Raw genomic sequence first — 17,033 nt, 5'->3', positions numbered from 1 at the left:
TTATCTAAAAAGAAATTTATTGCATTTCATGCAGCTTATAATACATGCATTGACTGAGACTAGCACAATGGTTAACAACGTTTTTTTTTCCTTCCAGATTTCCTTTCGTGTTTCTGGAATAGACTGGGACAAGTTAGAGCCTCTACTGTCCTTAGACGAGATGTTCGTTGTAACGCAAGGAATATTTTATTCCCCCAGAAGCTGCAACTATCCAATGCCCAGGCTTACCAAAACCAGAGGGGCGGTGGGGAGGAAAATCTCCCAGTACACTCAGGTGCACACGTGCGTACACACACGCATACACCCCTACTGAACTACCAAGTTGAGATACCTTAGTCTAGCTCTATTCAGAGTAGAATACAAACAGAATACTGCCAATAAAGCTGTTATGAGAAACAAGATGCAGGACCTTTTTACAAATTTGACCAAAGAAAAATGTTCTACATCATTTAATAAGCTGCTATAGATTTCCATTTTGTTTAATTATTTTCAGTTTTATCAAGATAAACAAGCAGCTAAGGATGTCGACATACTGATTTCTGAAAAAAAATAAAAACATTGCCTCCCTGTCCGTTTCTGTTGGATATTTGCTCATGCCCGCCAGAGGCACCAGAGATCAGAGCCTACTATAGGCTTCATATCAAGTACAGCTACACAGAGGGAGACGTCTTCATCAGAGCCGGTCGGAATGGCAAAAGTCAAGCTGGTATGTGTCAATTTCCATGCTGACAGAATACTCACTACAGTGGGCTCATTCAGTCCCCTGCAACCTGAGGAGCTTGTCCATCAGAAGTCTGATTGGTGGACTGAATAAACATGGGCTGTGTGATGTCCTGACCTGCAGGCATGGTCACTTGCTGAATCTGATAGAGTTGCTGGAAGAGGTTGAAAGGGGGTGGGAAAAAAGGTAATCAAGTGTCAGCGAGATGTTCAACTCTTAGGAGCATGCAGCCATGTAGCCCTCAGATTTGACCAATGGTTTAAATCAACACACAAAGCAAGTAAAATGTGCTCAAAAAGTTGGAGCATGCATTACTCTAGGCCTTAAATACCAAAATGTGACAGTATAATGAAGTAATTTTATGCATTTCTGATGCCCGGTTGGACCCTGACAGACTTTGTTTTATATGTATAATGCTATGAGAGTTTGATTCCTGAACAGATTAGGACTGAAAAAGCCCCTACTGATGATTTAACCTTTGATAAGTATCAGAGTCAGTTTGTCAGGTTACTTCTAATCACCTTCGTTTGGCACTCTGCATGATAAATTCAATTAGTGCTCAACCACTTAGACTTGAAATCCTATTACATATTCCAAGCAGACAGAACTAACTTTTGTTCTCGCACTGGATACGAGTTTCACAACTTGTCTGAATAGAGAGAGACAGTATCCTCCAACACACTTCCACAGCTTATGGCTCAGTTTGATTTATTGAGCCTTTCCTGCAATCTGGTTTATATCTTGAATTGCTTATTTATACATTTACTCCCAGTTTGCTCAATATCAATTTAGTAGTGATTTCTATTTTCTAGTAGTCTACACCTTGAAGTTTTACCAGGCTGCATTTCATATTAGCCCTATCTTCAACAAATTGTATTACAAAGTTTATTTGTGGCAAATCTACACCTAACTGGATCTAGTCTGATGTGTCCATTCAAAGTACTTAAAGAAATTATTCCATCTACTTCATATGCAGCATTTATGACAAATGAATACAAAGAGTGTGCTAAATTATCATTAAACACTCCCTTCACACAGACAAATTGAGAATAGACCTCCCCCAAGTTGTTCAAAAAGCTTTCCAGTGACACACTGAGAGGTTACACACCAAGTATCTATCCTTGTTTACTGGCTTAAACGTTTCCTAGGATGCTATCTTAATAAGACACATCATCTTATTTCTAGTAGCACCTGGGAGGAGATTGATAGGGAAAAAGTTAAATAGCTGATTTGCCATATTCTCAAAGAGCTGGGTTAATTTGGAGCAAATATAGCAAGATAATACAAGGACTTCACATAAACTACAAGTTTGTCACAGTTCTCATGAATCCTGGTTGCTAGGTCCATTTTGGGAGTGGTAGTGACTTTCTAATCTCACTGTCCCACTTCTTGTTAGACACCTAGTACTAACGACCGAGAGCTTTCTTAGCTCTGACTTCATGGACATTGGCTCCCTAGTGATCAGTCAATCATCATGAGTTCTGAGATAGGTACCTGTCCATCTGTGAACTGGCTGAACTGCTGCTGTCCTTGCTGGACTTCTGTTTGTGTAATCTACAATAAAGAAATGACACGGGTGATCAGTGAGGGAACATTCCAGCTGGGTCAACAATAAATTAACAATATTTTACCCTCCCACTGGTGGATCGCCAAGCACTTTACAGATTTTTTTTTTTTTTTAAATTAAGCCTCACAACATCCCTGTGTGGTAAAGCAAGACAGATTAAGGTCCTTGCCTAGAGCCATATCAGTGAGTCGGTGGCAGAGTTGGGAACAGAACCCACAAGTCCCATCTCTCGGTATTTACCTCTGCGCTAAATTAGTCTCCCGTACAAGCTCACAGAAATGTCAATTTTAAACAAAAAATATCTGAAACCACACACACAGTAGGATGGCAATGAATGCTAGTTGCGAACAAAGGGCATTGTTGGATTCAATAATTAAAAAGCAATGCAAAGCCGTCCCCTCTTACTTTCATAAGCAGAATATGGACACAGTTTACAGACAGGAAGATGAGCCGTTCTTTCAATTTTTGAAGGGGGATAAAATTACGTTTAGCTACAGTTGTCTAACAAGAATATGAAGCATCTTAGCAGTTGTGTTGATCTGAGCTGTGCTGCTCTCATTGAAAACCTTATTGCCCTATCTCTGGAGCAGTTCTAGCTCTGAGGAGTTACTGCCCTATCCTCCTAGTCAAAAGGAATAGAAGGAAGAGAAGAGCAGAACAGATGAAGTGTGGGAAGCATTAAGCTCTACCCCACAACCAGTGCAGGCTGATAACCAAGTCAATGATTGAGTTGCAAAAATGCCTCAATTAAAAAATGGTGAAAGTTTTCAGGAGTTCCAAGAGGCATCTTACGTAACAAAAACAGATTTCTGGTATGACTGGAGACTTCTTATGACCAATGCACGAGGCCAACTATCCATTTAACGTGCACAAAATGGACATGCTTGAAAGTTTGGGAGGTTAACAGAATGAAACACACATCTACTGAACCCTAATCTGGCTAGCCAGTTGAAAACTGTCATGTACTCATGTTAAGTTGGTCGACTTCAAGTTGCTTCCCTTTATGTGAGTTTTTGATATTTAAAGAGCTTTCTTTGAGTGTATCTCCAAACTAAGGTTTCAGAGTAACAGCCATGTTAGTCTGTATTCGCAAAAAGAAAAGGAGGACTTGTGGCACCTTAGAGACTAACCAATTTATTTGCGCATAAGCTTCTGTGAGCAACAGCTCACTTCATCAGATGCATTCAGTGGCTATCTAGAGGGTAATGAAGCAGTGTAGCCATCTTAATTTTTCATTAACATGATTAGTTTTATTTCTTGTGATTACAGGTGACTGGGCGAGGGTGAGAAGATAAAACGTCATGTCTTATGACAACTATATGCAGTCCTAGGAAGAGGCACTAGATCATTTGGAGTGCACCGGGAAAAAAATCAAGGAGCTTACATTTTGAAAAATGTAAGAGCCATTCTTGAATGATCTGCCACTTCTCCCATATCTGCACAAAGGAGCACTATCTGCTTAGGAGCGCATACTCACCCACCCTCAGGGATGAAGAGACTCCCTGCTAAGAGCCTGAGCCTGCAGCACTGGTGTTAATGGACTTTCAATGCAAGAGATGTGCTTCTAGCATTAAGATTGCTCCAAAGGACAAAAAGGGATCACACTCGTGTCTTTCACTCTCTGCTTTGTGCCTTCTCTCATTTGCCCTATGCCCACACAGCTTGCCAGTCATGTGCCCTCTTCCTTCAAGCCCACTTTTTTCATGAATCCTCCTTATACTGGTGATCTTTCCAGAAGGCCTGAACTGTTTGTGTCTTATGGCATTAAAGGAGTAGTGGCTGGGCTTCACCATAGGCCTTGTGCAAGTGCTGTGAACATTTACACCACTACCCACATTTACATGAACGAGATGGTTACTCCAGACTTTCACTGTGTTGTTTTGTTTTAATGAATGCAGTAAAGCAGAAAAATCAGAAATGCCGGAAATTGGAATCTCAACTCATAGGAAGTACAGTTTAATAGTTAATGACAAGTTTTTGGTATTACCGTACATACCTGCTGTGCGTTGGCTGCAAGCGTCTGGATCTGTCCCTGGACTACCTGGGTGCCTGATACGGGCTGAGCTAAGCGGATATACTGCAGTTGGCCAGCATTCAGTTGAACCTAGAAACAAGGTAGAGAAAGAAAAATAAGACAGTGAACTGCATAGTATGAAACACAAACTTGCCTTCTTGTTTCCAAAACAGAAACCAGAGTAATGATGATACTTGGAGGATTGAACAGATGCAGTGCTGAAATTAATAGTTACATGGATTCTGTCAAAGAAAATAAGAGAAACACTTTACCACCGCAAATTCTTAACTAAAACTTGAAAGAGCCACCTTAGCATCTCTTTCTACAACGGGAAAGCATTTAGAAAGTAGCACACTGAAGGTTTTAATCAAGTGTTAGAGAGCCCTTATTTTTCCTTTGCAAATATGAAGAGTGATCAGATTAGTTCTTCTTAAACTAGAGTAAATGGCAGATTCTCTGTAACTTTAAGTCTTTAAAGTCATTCGTACAAATAAGAAAACTACTTTACCAGTGAGCAAGCTGCAAATAGTGACATTCCTATTACATTCTTCCCATTATTTTCCTTTAGATGTTTGTTAACTTTTCACCTTCTTAAAAATGAGGGAACGACAGCACTGGCTAGAACCAGGAATACTGCAAAGGCTTCCAACACAATTCTGCCAGGGTACTTCAGTCCCGACACGACAAAGGCTGTAATATTATCATGCCAATGTTTTGTGCTTTATATTAAAATACAAAACTTCAGTTTAATATAACACAAGGTTAGAAGTTTAAATGTTGACAAGTCAGGAAAAAGTTATCACAGTAACATTAGTCCTGCTCTCTTACACATTCTGCATTTTTAACTATATAAACAAACATCTGAAAAGCAACACAAACAAAGCAAAACATGGAACACGGCTGAATTAATGTTACTACCAGAACTGCAACTTTCCCCATTAACCTACTTTTGAACATTTAACTCAGAATCTGAAGGTTAAATTGTTATATGCAGCTTGCATTTTAATTTACTTTTAAGGGGGGGGGGAAATCAAGAGTCATTACAAGTAAAGAGCATAAAACCACTTTTGCTTCACCAGTGACGCTTGGAAGCTCTTGGAACAGAAATTATTGGGCTTGCAGTTTACACAAACTCTGCTGACTTCACCAGTTGTGTCCAGAAGCCCCAATATTGCTCTTGAAGCAATAGCCTCTGCCGCAGTTATGAGCATAACCTCCATCTGAGCACAAACATTTCAATACACAATCTGTTTCTGCGTTAAAATTTGCCTGCAGAGAAGAGGCTTCCCACTTCAATTTTTAACCACAATACTAATTTAATGGGTGAAACAGATTTGAAATGCTTATAAAACACTTATTTTTGGTTCTGCAGAGAACAAAAAAGGTCTAGTGCTCACTGACATCTAGCTAATGTGAAAATTTCAAATCATAAATTCAGCTACTTTTGAGACATGAGCAAAACATGTACATTTACCTAAAATGTACATCTCCCACCTTTGCTCAAAGTTTAAGAAAAAAATAAATAAAAACACAAGACAACACATGAGCTGAGATCCATGATAGAAAATTATAGCCAGAAAAACATTTTCAGAAGTTATAAGCAGGTGCAAGCCAGTGGGGTTATAAGGAACATTCCGATATCAAGCTTTTAATTACAGTGGGCACTACCAGTTTTATGACACCTTAAATTTCTGATATAAGTTTTTATGCATGCGCAGTAAGAGACAGAAAGACTTTCAGTGGAGCCCTGGACTTGAGGAGCCATTAAAGGAAGATACTGATGATGTGACCAACAAGATAGGAGAGAGCTCCAAGAAAGCAGCATAGTGAAAGTGGAAGAGGATAGAATGATAACAGTGCTGATGGCAGCATAGACTAATGCCCTATTAAAAACCATCTGAAGAGAGTGCATTTGTTGCTGTACTTTGTATTCCAACACTGTGGCCTGATCCATTATCTATCTGAAATATAGAACAGGTCTCTCTCTATAATAACTGGTTCTTCAAGTCAGTGTGGATCCCCTAGAAGGTGTGCAGGAGCCTCACGTGCATAAGACAGTTTTTTGGACTAGCAATGTTTGTTAGGGCCATGCATATACCCTATCTTTCCTCATGCTTCTATGTGAGGGTAGAAATGGGAGGGCACCATGACAATCCCTCAGTTTCCTCAGAGGTCAAAGTGCACATTTCTGTGGACTCAAAGGCAGGGATGGAGGGCAGGGCATGGGACCCACCACCACAGTTACTGTAGAGTGACACGTACGCAAAGGAGGGAGAATGGTTAATGTGGATCACTCTGCAGGTGATTAGCAAACAGTAGCCCCCCCGGAAGGAAGGAGGGGGGTTTTGGCAGTGCCAGTCAAACAGCGACCACAGTACTGCTCTTCCAAAATCAGCATCTGACCTGGCTACCATGTCAAGGGCATAACATTTGACAAAAGTCACTGGGTTGCTCTACCTTGCAGACCTGAGTCTGGAACATTTCTGAAGCAAACAGAAGATGCTGCCTGGGCCCTGGTGGGCTTTGTCTTGATGTTTGGCGGAAGAGGCTTGCCAGCCATCTGATAGTTGGTGGAACTGCACTATGTGATCCTCTTGGAGATTCTTTGAGATGAGATGGCTTGGCCTTTAGATGGGCCAGAAAGGGCCACAAAGAGGCAGGGATGCAGCCAGAAAGATTTGGTTCTGTTAAGGTAATAGAGCAAAGCTCTGGACACATCCAAAATATGTAACTTCTTTTCTCCTGGTGTCAAGTGCAGCTTCAGGAAGAAGACTGGCGAGGTGATCAATTGGTTTAGGTGGAAGTCTCAGACCACCTCAAGAATGAACTTGGGGAATGGTCTCAACAGTATCATGACCTATGGAAAGAAGTTAGGCAATCTGGCCACGAGAGCTTGGTGACTCTCTGATGAGCTGATGGCCACCAGAAAGACTGTCCTGATGGTTAGGTGGTGTACTGAGCACTCTGACAGTGGCTCAGAGAGGCAGGTTCCATCATTTTAGGAAGACGACGTCGAAATCCCATATGGAAGTCAGGTCCTTAACTGGAAAGGAGAGAGAATGGAACCCCCTTTCTGTATCAGAGTAGCAGCCGTGTTAGTCTGTATTTGCAAAAAGAAAAGGAGTACTTGTGGCACCTTAGAGACTAACAAATTTATTTGAGCATCCGATGAAGTGAGCTGTAGCTCACACTCTCTAAGGTGCCACAAGTACTCCTTCCTTTTCTGTGTGTTCATTGGGTCTAGCCACCACAAGAGCTCTTACAGTTCTTGAGGGAGGACTGTGACTCTTCTGTTTATGTGGTGTATGCAGGCCTCAGCTGTAGCTTAAGGACCAAAAGTGAAGTCTGGCAAGCAGTATCTTGTATGTACATACCCACGTGTGGCTACCAGTACATCCCATTGTCGCTGGGTTTGATTTCAGGTTGTTTTCCAGCAACTGAAAAAATCTGAATCTGTCCTCTGGCAGGTAGGCTCTGGACAATCAGGAGTTGATCATGGCACTTATGGATTCTATCATTCATGATGATGTGAGGGATTATTTCTTATAGCTCACAAGGAGTCCCAGTTGACGGTACAGGGAAAAGCCTGTTACAGTCTCCTGTGGGGTCCTGCCTCTGATCAGCCAATTGTACAAGTACAGATAGACGTGGATTCCATGCGTCCTCAAAATGCACTACCACTGCTTGCTAAGCATTACTCTCAATGCCGCGGAGAAGGGCTGAACCCTCTATTTGGTAAAGGCTGGGATCTCAGAGTATCAAGTACTTGGTGGATAGCTATATGGAAGTACGCATCGTGATGGGGAAGCCTAATAATAATTAAAGTAAATGTTTTCTGCTTCTGTAGAGCCCTTCCTCCAGCCATCTCAAAGTGTTTCATAAAAATGCTTTATAAAATAAGAAATTAATACACCTATTTCACAGATGGCAAACGGACATAGAGATACTAAGTGACTTGCTTAAGGTTGCAGAATCAGACTCAAACAGAACTGAAATAACACTCTTTGCTGAAGTATAGGTAGTAAAAGACCTAAGGTTTAGGCAATGAGAGTTACATTAACAGTTTCCTAAGCATACCTAATTATTTTTTCTCCCAAGACAAAATTCTTAACTGAGTTATAAGCACTCAGTGTGCCACATACCAGAGGTCTGGTAACACCAGGCAGTGGTGTGTGTATATATATGTTCTTATGAGAAGGGGCTGATGTAACAGTTTGATACAAGACCATGAGAGTGTTACACATTCCTCCTGGTGGAGTCTTACCGGAATTTGCTGGATTTCTCCTGTGTTGGTGATTATCTGCTGCATAACTTGCATGGTCTGCCCAGTTCCACTCTGAGCCTGCTGCGTTTGTCCTTGTGGCTGTGCCTGGACGATCTGTACCTGTTGACCCTCCCCAACCTGCATCGTCACTGGGGTGGTCTGAATTCAAACACAAAAAGGAGCACAGATTGACTTGTCTGAAAGTAAGTAGAATCTCAGAGATTTACAGCCAGTAACCAGAGGCTCTTTACAGACCTGCTTTCAGCTTGATATTTCAAACTCTACCTACTTCAGCATTGTGACAACCTGGAAAAGCATATTCTCATGATTCTAAGTCTACTGCCACCAAGAAATAGATAAGAGTTAATTTTAGTTTTCAACAAAATCTTTATTGTTCAGTTTTAAACAAGATGAACTTATTTACATAAGTTCACGTGCATTTTTGCCATCAGAGATCTATCAATTTTACATACTTAACTGGCCCTACTACCACAGCATCTGAGCACCGCACAATCTAATGTATTTATCCTCAACACCCATGAGGAAGGGAAATAATATTCTCCCCATTTTACAAATGGGGAACTGAAGCAGAGAGAGGCTAAGTGACTTGCTCAAGGTCATACAGGAAGTCTGCAGCTGAACAGGGATTTGAAAAGAGGTCTCATGTGTTCTAGGTTAACGCCCTAACCACTGGACAATCCTTCCTCTATGAAAGGGGCTCTTGCAAAGAAGTGAACAAAAAAAGAGCCACTATGGCCCCTATACACCACTAGAAACACAGCAATATTAAATGTCTGCAAACATAAGAACAAAATACTGTCTGGAAAAGTAAGGTTCCTGAGGCAGGCCCCATGCTCTCTCTTAAAATGCCCGTACTATGCCGTGTATACTATACTGATGGTACTTTTAGAATAACATTCTTTTCCAGCTTCAATGTGAGAGAAACAAGGATAAGAAAAAAGCCAGTACAAACTGTAAGATTTATATAGCTAACAGCACCCACAGAAGAACAAAAATGCACTACAGCTTCACTTCTGTCATGCAGCTGCCATCACTCACTTCAGAATAATGGTCCAATTTAGTCCCATGAATCAACAAGTCATACATTTGCTTTTGAAAATACAGGGACATCACTTCCCTAGTAGGTAGGCCTGTGCAATTCAGTATTTTAACAAAGTACGTTAGTTGCAATCCATATAGTTCCCTATTCTTTTGAGCATTTTACAGACAGCAGGGGAGATGTCAAGGTGCTACACAATATGGAGTTATGACATCAGAAGAGGTTACCAACATCCCAGTGCATAGTATCAATGCTGTTTTCCCCAAAGCCTTTCAGACACATCAAAAATTTAATTTCCTCAAACATTTTGGAAAAGGGAGAGAAGAAGGATGCTCCTAGATTACGAGCTTTGGTTGAGTGGAGACTGGATAAACAAGGAGAACACAACCGTCCACCCCAAATTATACAACACCTAAAACTGTTCAGCTAATCAAATAAAATAAGCCACTTACTTTAAGACCTAAGAGGCATAGCCTCATACAAATAAAGCCCATGTATACAGATCTAATGTCAAGTGCTTATAAGTCCACACAGAAGGTACACCAGGCAATGTGCAGTCATTAACTATTAGGGTAAAATCCTGCATTGACAAGTGGATGATTAAATGACCAAATAGGTCCCTCTCCATCTCCATACACTATGGAAAAAAATGCCATTTCAAATGAGATGGAAACCTTCTGTCAATAGTCCTCTTGGTCTCTTTCAAAACAGTTACATAATGACACTGAAATTAATTGAAACACTGTTATATAAGTTGCAAAACCAATTTACTTAGTGCAGCAAAAACCTTTCTAGCAAATCACCAGGAAGACATTAAGTTTTTCCCTCCTTCGAAGTGTTCATGGTAAGGTAAATACAGCAACTGCCCACTTGTTAAGTTTTCAAACAAGCATCTATGTGCTTTTTTCCTCTTCCGCCCCGATACTTAGGAGGAGCACCCTGTGCAAAGCTACCTCGTTATCCTCCTTCAAAACTCTCCTGTTCTGTGAGGCCTACAAAAAACTTGGCACCAGTTACACTGCTGGTGTGCCGAGACCACAGCCTGTCATGCTGACCATATTGTCTCGTTATATATTTGCATCCCCATCTATATCCACCTGTCACCTCGAGTTATACTTAGATTGTAGGTTCTTTGGCGCAGGGACCACCTTTCTGTTCTGTGTTTGTATAGCACCTAGCACAATGGGTCCTGGTCCGCGACTAGGGCTCCTAAGTGCTGAGGTAACACTAGTTATTATTGGGAACATCCAGATGTGGCTTTTCATATCCAGGGTACAGCTAGGACTTGGCTGGCTATGTAGAACTGTAAGCCCCCATGCTCTGCCTGTGCACTGACCTGTCCTTGCTGAGGCTGAGCGATGATGATCTGTCCTGGCTGGATGGTAGTAGTGGACGTCGTGGTCTGTTGTCCTTGCTGTTGCCCCTGTACCTGTACTGCGGCAGGCTGCTGGGCAAGCGTGAAATAGTACTGGACAGGCTCAGCAGGCGTCACAGCCTGGCGCACCTCTTCCTAGAATACAGGAGGGGAAAAAAACCAGACTCTGCATTCTGGCTGAAATCCACTTCCGCAAACAATGCTCAGTACAATGGATTCTTTAATGCTAGCTTCTAAACAGTTTAAGCCAAAGGAAAGTAAATTCATACTGCCCTTAAGATAAATCAGAATGAAAATAATGGGTTTCCACAGACTTTTACTGAGCTACACAAATCAAAGCATTTCAAATTTCTAAGGTACAACGTGATCACCCATGTCATCATGAAAAGCAAATGAGCAAACAATTATCATAATTAAAACCCTTGCAATTACAGTGCTTGGCAGTAAATTCCAGCAAGGCTTGTTATCTTTGCACAGTGCTAATTGGAAGTGCACCATGAAGAGACATACAAAAGGACTGTATGCCAGCAAAACCTGCTCCTTACCCTACATGCTGAACACAAACTTCAATCTACCTTTTGCTGTGAAGCCACTGGAAGCTTTAAAAAAAAAAAATCTGAGTTTATAACCAAACCATTCCAGAATTAAGCTATGTCTACATTGCACTTTCATCTGTAAAACTTTTCTCAGTCAGGGGCGTGAAAAAACCACCCCTCTGACCGAGAAAAGTTTTACCGACAAAAAACACCGGTGTGGACACCCCCATTGGGGGTGGTTTATTTTGTCAGTGGAAGGCTCTCTTTGTCGTGACTCTGCGTACCTTACAGGGAAATGGCTGGAGCAGCACAGCTGTAAAGTGCGCAGTGTAGACATAGCCTTAGAATGATAAGACAAGTGATGTAGTTTTGCATTGTCTGCTTCTACTGGCAATTGAGATATCTCAGCTTTTGTCAAACAACTGAAGATCCTGCTCTGGCCCTTTTGTTTCAAGCAAAGGAAATGCTGTAGCTTTTTCCTGCTCTGGTTTATCTAAACATGGCCTTGGGAGTATAGAAACAATGCTGATTAATGGAATTTCAGGAACGGAAGTAGGATTATTGGATATTACACTAGCCAGAAATGAGCTAACACTTTAAAAAAAGCCATACATTTTAGCTCCTTAGAAATAAAGATTGCTCCTACACCTAGAATTAAATGTGGTTCTCCAGATGTTCAGTCCATGGCAGAAGGAGTAAACAACCCTCTCCCAGCCACCTTAAGTCCACAGCTGAGAGTGTAGGATGTTTACACATGCTACAGCATGGCAGATTCCACATTACTAAAGCCTGTTGGACTCCCTGATATTAAATAAGGGCTGCCCATAGATCAGTATCAATTACACCTACTTGAGATGCCAACAAAACAAAAACACCCAAGTGAAACAAGATCAAAGTGTATGTCGTCTGAATGGCTGAGGGCTTAGTAATGGCATACAGAATCTTTCATCTCTAAATTCCCTGTTCAATTCCTGCTCACAGTGATAGTGACTGAAAGTTGTTACTACTGGATGGATTCTTAGAGACCTATGTAAAATGAGCCTAGTTCCTAACAAACAGGCATCCACATCACACGGCTACAACTGACAGAAAGTCTTGGGCTATACGGGGGGTGTGTGTGTGTGTGTGTGTGTTCCCAAACTAAGATACACAACTTCCACGTAGCTGAAGTCGAAGCATCTTAGTTCGACTTACCTGGCCGTCCTCACATCGTCCCCCATCAACTCCGCTTACTCCTCCTGCCGAGGTGGAGTACAGGCGTTGATTCGGGGATCGATTTATCACGTCTAGACAAGACGTGACAAATTGATCTCCGATAGATCAATCACTACCCACCGATCTGGCGGGTAGTGAAGACGTACCCTAAGTGGCACCTTTTTTGGCCGTTTCAAGCAGGAGGAAAGGTTGAACAGACCATGGAAAATAAACTGTCTTCTTCCATCACTGAAGTGGATTTCCTTCAGGTCAAAGCTGAGATACAGACTGGCAAAGAATGACATGGAGGAAGCATGCAATATTACTGAATCTAATACCCTTACTGTGGATAAAGACAGAATTAGAGAGACAAGTGGGGGTGAGGTAGTATCTTTTATTGGACCAACTTCTGCTGGTGAGAGACATGAGATAAAGATGGACTTGTCAAGGCAGCACTAAATAATATATATATTTGATTGAACTCTATAAAGTGCAAGTGTAATGTAGCATCAAGCCCTCTCCTTAAATACACATACACACTCTTTTCCCAACCAAAACTAAAAAATTACACAGCCTGGTGTAGCTAGAAAAGAAAAAGCTTCTGAGATTGAATCTTGGTGTGAACAGTAATGTCAGCATCACCCAATGGTAATGCAGACAAAACACCCCACTGATTTAGTTTTACAGTTCCTCTTTTGTGAGTAAATTCGCTGGAGTATTTTAACTTGGCTTCCTCAAGCTCTTTGTGACCAGTGTATGGATTTTAGCTGTAAAGTTAGAACATATTCCATTTTTTGTTGTTACTAACAGGACGCAGCAGTTGAAATCAATTCTGTCCTGATCCAATCATGAAAAATCCATGCATGGGGGAGGAAAGCTGTAGTAGTTTCTTTACAGCAAACTACTTAGATATCCTATTCCAAGGACTGCAACACTCAAATTCCTAATTGAGCTCTTGAACAAAATTTAAATCAACTCTGCACCTCAAAGCATGAGTTCTAGGTTAATGTTTCACAGTGCTCCAGGCAGAAACTGATTGAAATCTGAACTTGTTTAAACCAGGTTATGTCTTGTTTAGACCAGGCCGCCTCTTCGGCTATGTCTACACTTAAGGCAGCATTGTAGAGTACAGGCACTACGCACATAGCTACGTGCTGCAGTGAAAGGCTCTAGGGGGGTGGCACAGCAGAGATAGGCTCTGGCACTGGGGGGCTGCTGAAGCCTTTCCGCACTGCCAGAGCCAGTCACTGTGGCAGGGAAAGTCTCTGGCAGCAGGATGCTACATGGCTAACAATATACACCCTGGCGGTATATACCCTGGGGATTCACCTCCTAAACCATGCCTGTCTACACTGCTAGATCTATCCAAGACAGCTGAGCATGCAGTTTGTACTCTACACACCAGCACGAATGTAGTCATACTTTTTCCTTTAAATACGTAACTTCAATTACCACAGCAACGCAACAGTGACAATTTCTCCCCCAGCTCTCTGACGTAATGAACAGTAACTTGTCAGATAGTCTTAGCTGTGGCAGAGATAGACTACAAGTTTTAGCCTTAGCAAAAAAATAAATAAATGCAAGCCCTTCAGCCTACAGGCAGATACTTTTCAAAGTTGTTGAACTAGACGTGTGTTTTTCCACTGAAAATTCCTTTCCTACTTTATCAATGATATCATCCATCAAAGCTCTCCCGCCCCTGAAAATTTATTGCTAGTCATCCAGCAGTGTTCATAGAGGCAGGGAATATACAGGTGTTAGGCTTTGAGAAATTGCAGCCTATTTCAAAACAAATGTTGATGTAGTTTCAGTTATTTATGCTGTACAACCCGGATAGGAAAGCTTTGGTGATACTGATCGGAAAGAAAAATTACTATGGATTATACAGTAACTACATTATTTGCATCTGGTGAGATAATGTACTATTGAATTGACTTCATATTTTGGACTTAGGCAGATTACAAATAGGACTTCTACAGAGGATTCTCTTTCATGGTGAAGTGAAAGGTCAAATGAGCGAACAATGCTGTGCACATATTTTGGCTTTTGTTATCTCAGGCGGTTACTCACTGCTTTTAGGTTCAGCATAAACACGTTGAGACCATTTTCCTGATTTTTCCAGGTTTCCTGAGATTCAGACCCCCCAATCCTCCAAACTGGTATGCACAGATTTTTCTTTGCTAGATGGCTCTTGTTTAGGGTGCATCTTTGAAAACCTGTTCTTTACATATCACAGTAGCAAACAAATTCGCTTCAGAGGAATCATTACTTGGCTATATTGAAAAAGGATGAGAAGGCTGCTCTGTGGGAAGGGACTGAAGGAACCTGTGCAACATCCTCATACATGACATTCACCATGTGAGCAAGTATATACAGAACATGGTCCCATCAAATATGTACATAAATCATGGGAGGTTGCTGAATTTTCTCTATATCAGATAATCTTCTAGGTCTTTCTTGAATGAATACTTTCTAATAAGTGATGTTCTACCACCGCTCCCAAATAATAGCAAACCGTTTTCTGTTCACAAGGAAACCGTGCTTTTTCAAGAAATGACAGGGAACGTGATTGGGCCCAGATGACAGGAGGTCATCAAGAAAAGGGTAAATATGCATTCCATTCCTTTGGAGGGCCATCACCAGCACCATGAGGACTTTGGTAAACTGAGGTAGAGTGGTCAGCAAGCCCAAAGATTAAGGCTCTATGTTGAAAGTGCTGCTCTTTGTATCTGAAGTGAAGGAATTTTCTGTATATTACTCACACTGGCATGTGAAGGAAGCCTCTTTGGAGTCAATGGATGACAGAAAATTTCCTACTGATACACCTGCTGGGATTTACCTCAAAGAAAGCAGGCTGTTTTATAGTCCTCTGAGAGATGTGAGGATAAGGTGGAACAGAGAATTCTAAGGGTTATCATGGACTTGCTACAAAGCTTTAGACAATCTCAAACCTTCAAAAGTATCAGAGCAGCAGTTCCAGATATATAAATCATTTGCTCCAGCACCTACAAAACACTGGACCTAATTATCCAGAAAGGAAGGAGTGACAAACTCCACACAATTTAAAAGTAAGTCAGGCAATGATTTCATGGGCTACTGAACAAGGTACTGAATGAAGCATCGTCTGTAAATGTAAGAATTCCCTAGAAAGCTTTATGGCATTGGGTGCTAATCTAGCTGTTTAGTCTACCAGGCAGTTTGTAGAGAAGGGAGGTACAGTTGTCTGACCGCTAGACCGAGATGAACAGCTACATATTTCTACAGCTTGGTACAACTGTGGAGGAAAATAAGCGTTTAGACAAAAGGTGATGAACTGGTCTCACAGAAAGCTGGATTTCTGAAGCAGTGATATTGGGCTTGCTGTATTACTGCCATAGTCTCAAAGAGCAGAGAAACCAGTGTTTCTTAAATACAAACCTGTTACGTTTCAAAGCAGGCCTGGTGCTCAGGATGACTGTGGCAGCCTGCCGCTGTAAACATCCGACTGAAAGCTCCCTTCTAGCACCTTACAGCTTCCAGTCAAGGATGTTTACAGTAGCAACAACTGCCCAGAAAATGCAGAATGTGGTACTTCTACGGGAAGCAACGTCTTTCCTTCTTCTCCAACAGCCTAGATGTGTTAGCTCAACTGGTTTCTACATATTTAAGCATTCTGAATGTTAGCAACTTTTGTTATTTGTAACCTCTATTAGCAGCCTTGTCAACCAGCAATTACATAGATCAGTCTCATACAAGTTTTCACTTTTAAATCAGTTACCAGTAGGTGCACAAGTTTTGTTTTCTTCACATAACTTAACTCAAGCGACAACTGGATGCTTGAAAGTGACGGAATGAGGAAATATGACAAGAAAAAAAAAAGCTTCAATCTTTTTCATAATACCCCGCTCTCACATAGGGTTTTCATCAGTAAATCTCGAAGATTAAAAAAAAACAACAAAAAACTTACCAGGAAGTATCATTACCCCATTTTACAGTTGGGAAACCGAAGCACAGAGAGGTTAATCATAGAATCATAGAATACCAGGGTTGGAAGGGACCCCAGAAGGTCATCTAGTCCAACCCCCTGCTCGAAGCAGGACCAATTCCCAGTTAAATCATCCCAGCCAGGGCTTTGTCAAGCCTGACCTTAAAAACCTCTAAGGAAGGAGATTCTACCACCTCCCTAGGTAACGCATTCCAGTGTTTCACCACCCTCTTAGTGAAAAAGTTTTTCCTAATATCCAATCTAAACCTCCCCCACTGAACTTGAAAAAAAAATGGCTTGTTAAGATCATCCAGTAAGCTAGCAGCAGAGCAAGTGCT

The 17,033-nt window shown here is 41.4% G+C and overlaps 1 protein-coding gene across 4 annotated transcripts in view; it reads right to left on the bottom strand.

Moving 5' to 3' along the window:
* The window catches only part of NFYC (nuclear transcription factor Y subunit gamma), a 56,863-nt gene continuing 39,830 nt past the window's right edge, over window positions 1–17,033 (bottom strand). For all 4 annotated transcript variants that reach the window (XM_048825703.2, XM_075121284.1, XM_075121283.1 and 1 more), the window contains 5 exons: window positions 10,963–11,136; window positions 8,567–8,725; window positions 4,285–4,392; window positions 2,216–2,275; window positions 1–875 (listed from right to left, as the gene is read on the bottom strand). In XM_048825703.2, coding sequence (XP_048681660.1) covers window positions 756–875; window positions 2,216–2,275; window positions 4,285–4,392; window positions 8,567–8,725; window positions 10,963–11,136 — 621 coding nt within the window. In that variant the 3' untranslated portion in view covers window positions 1–755. The remainder of the gene's footprint in view (window positions 876–2,215; window positions 2,276–4,284; window positions 4,393–8,566; window positions 8,726–10,962; window positions 11,137–17,033) is intronic.

This window comes from Caretta caretta, chromosome 19 (assembly GCF_965140235.1).
Source record: "Caretta caretta isolate rCarCar2 chromosome 19, rCarCar1.hap1, whole genome shotgun sequence".
NCBI lineage: Eukaryota > Metazoa > Chordata > Testudines > Cheloniidae > Caretta > Caretta caretta.
Note: the sequence above shows the minus strand (reverse complement) of the source record. Positions and strands in the feature narration are given on the sequence as shown.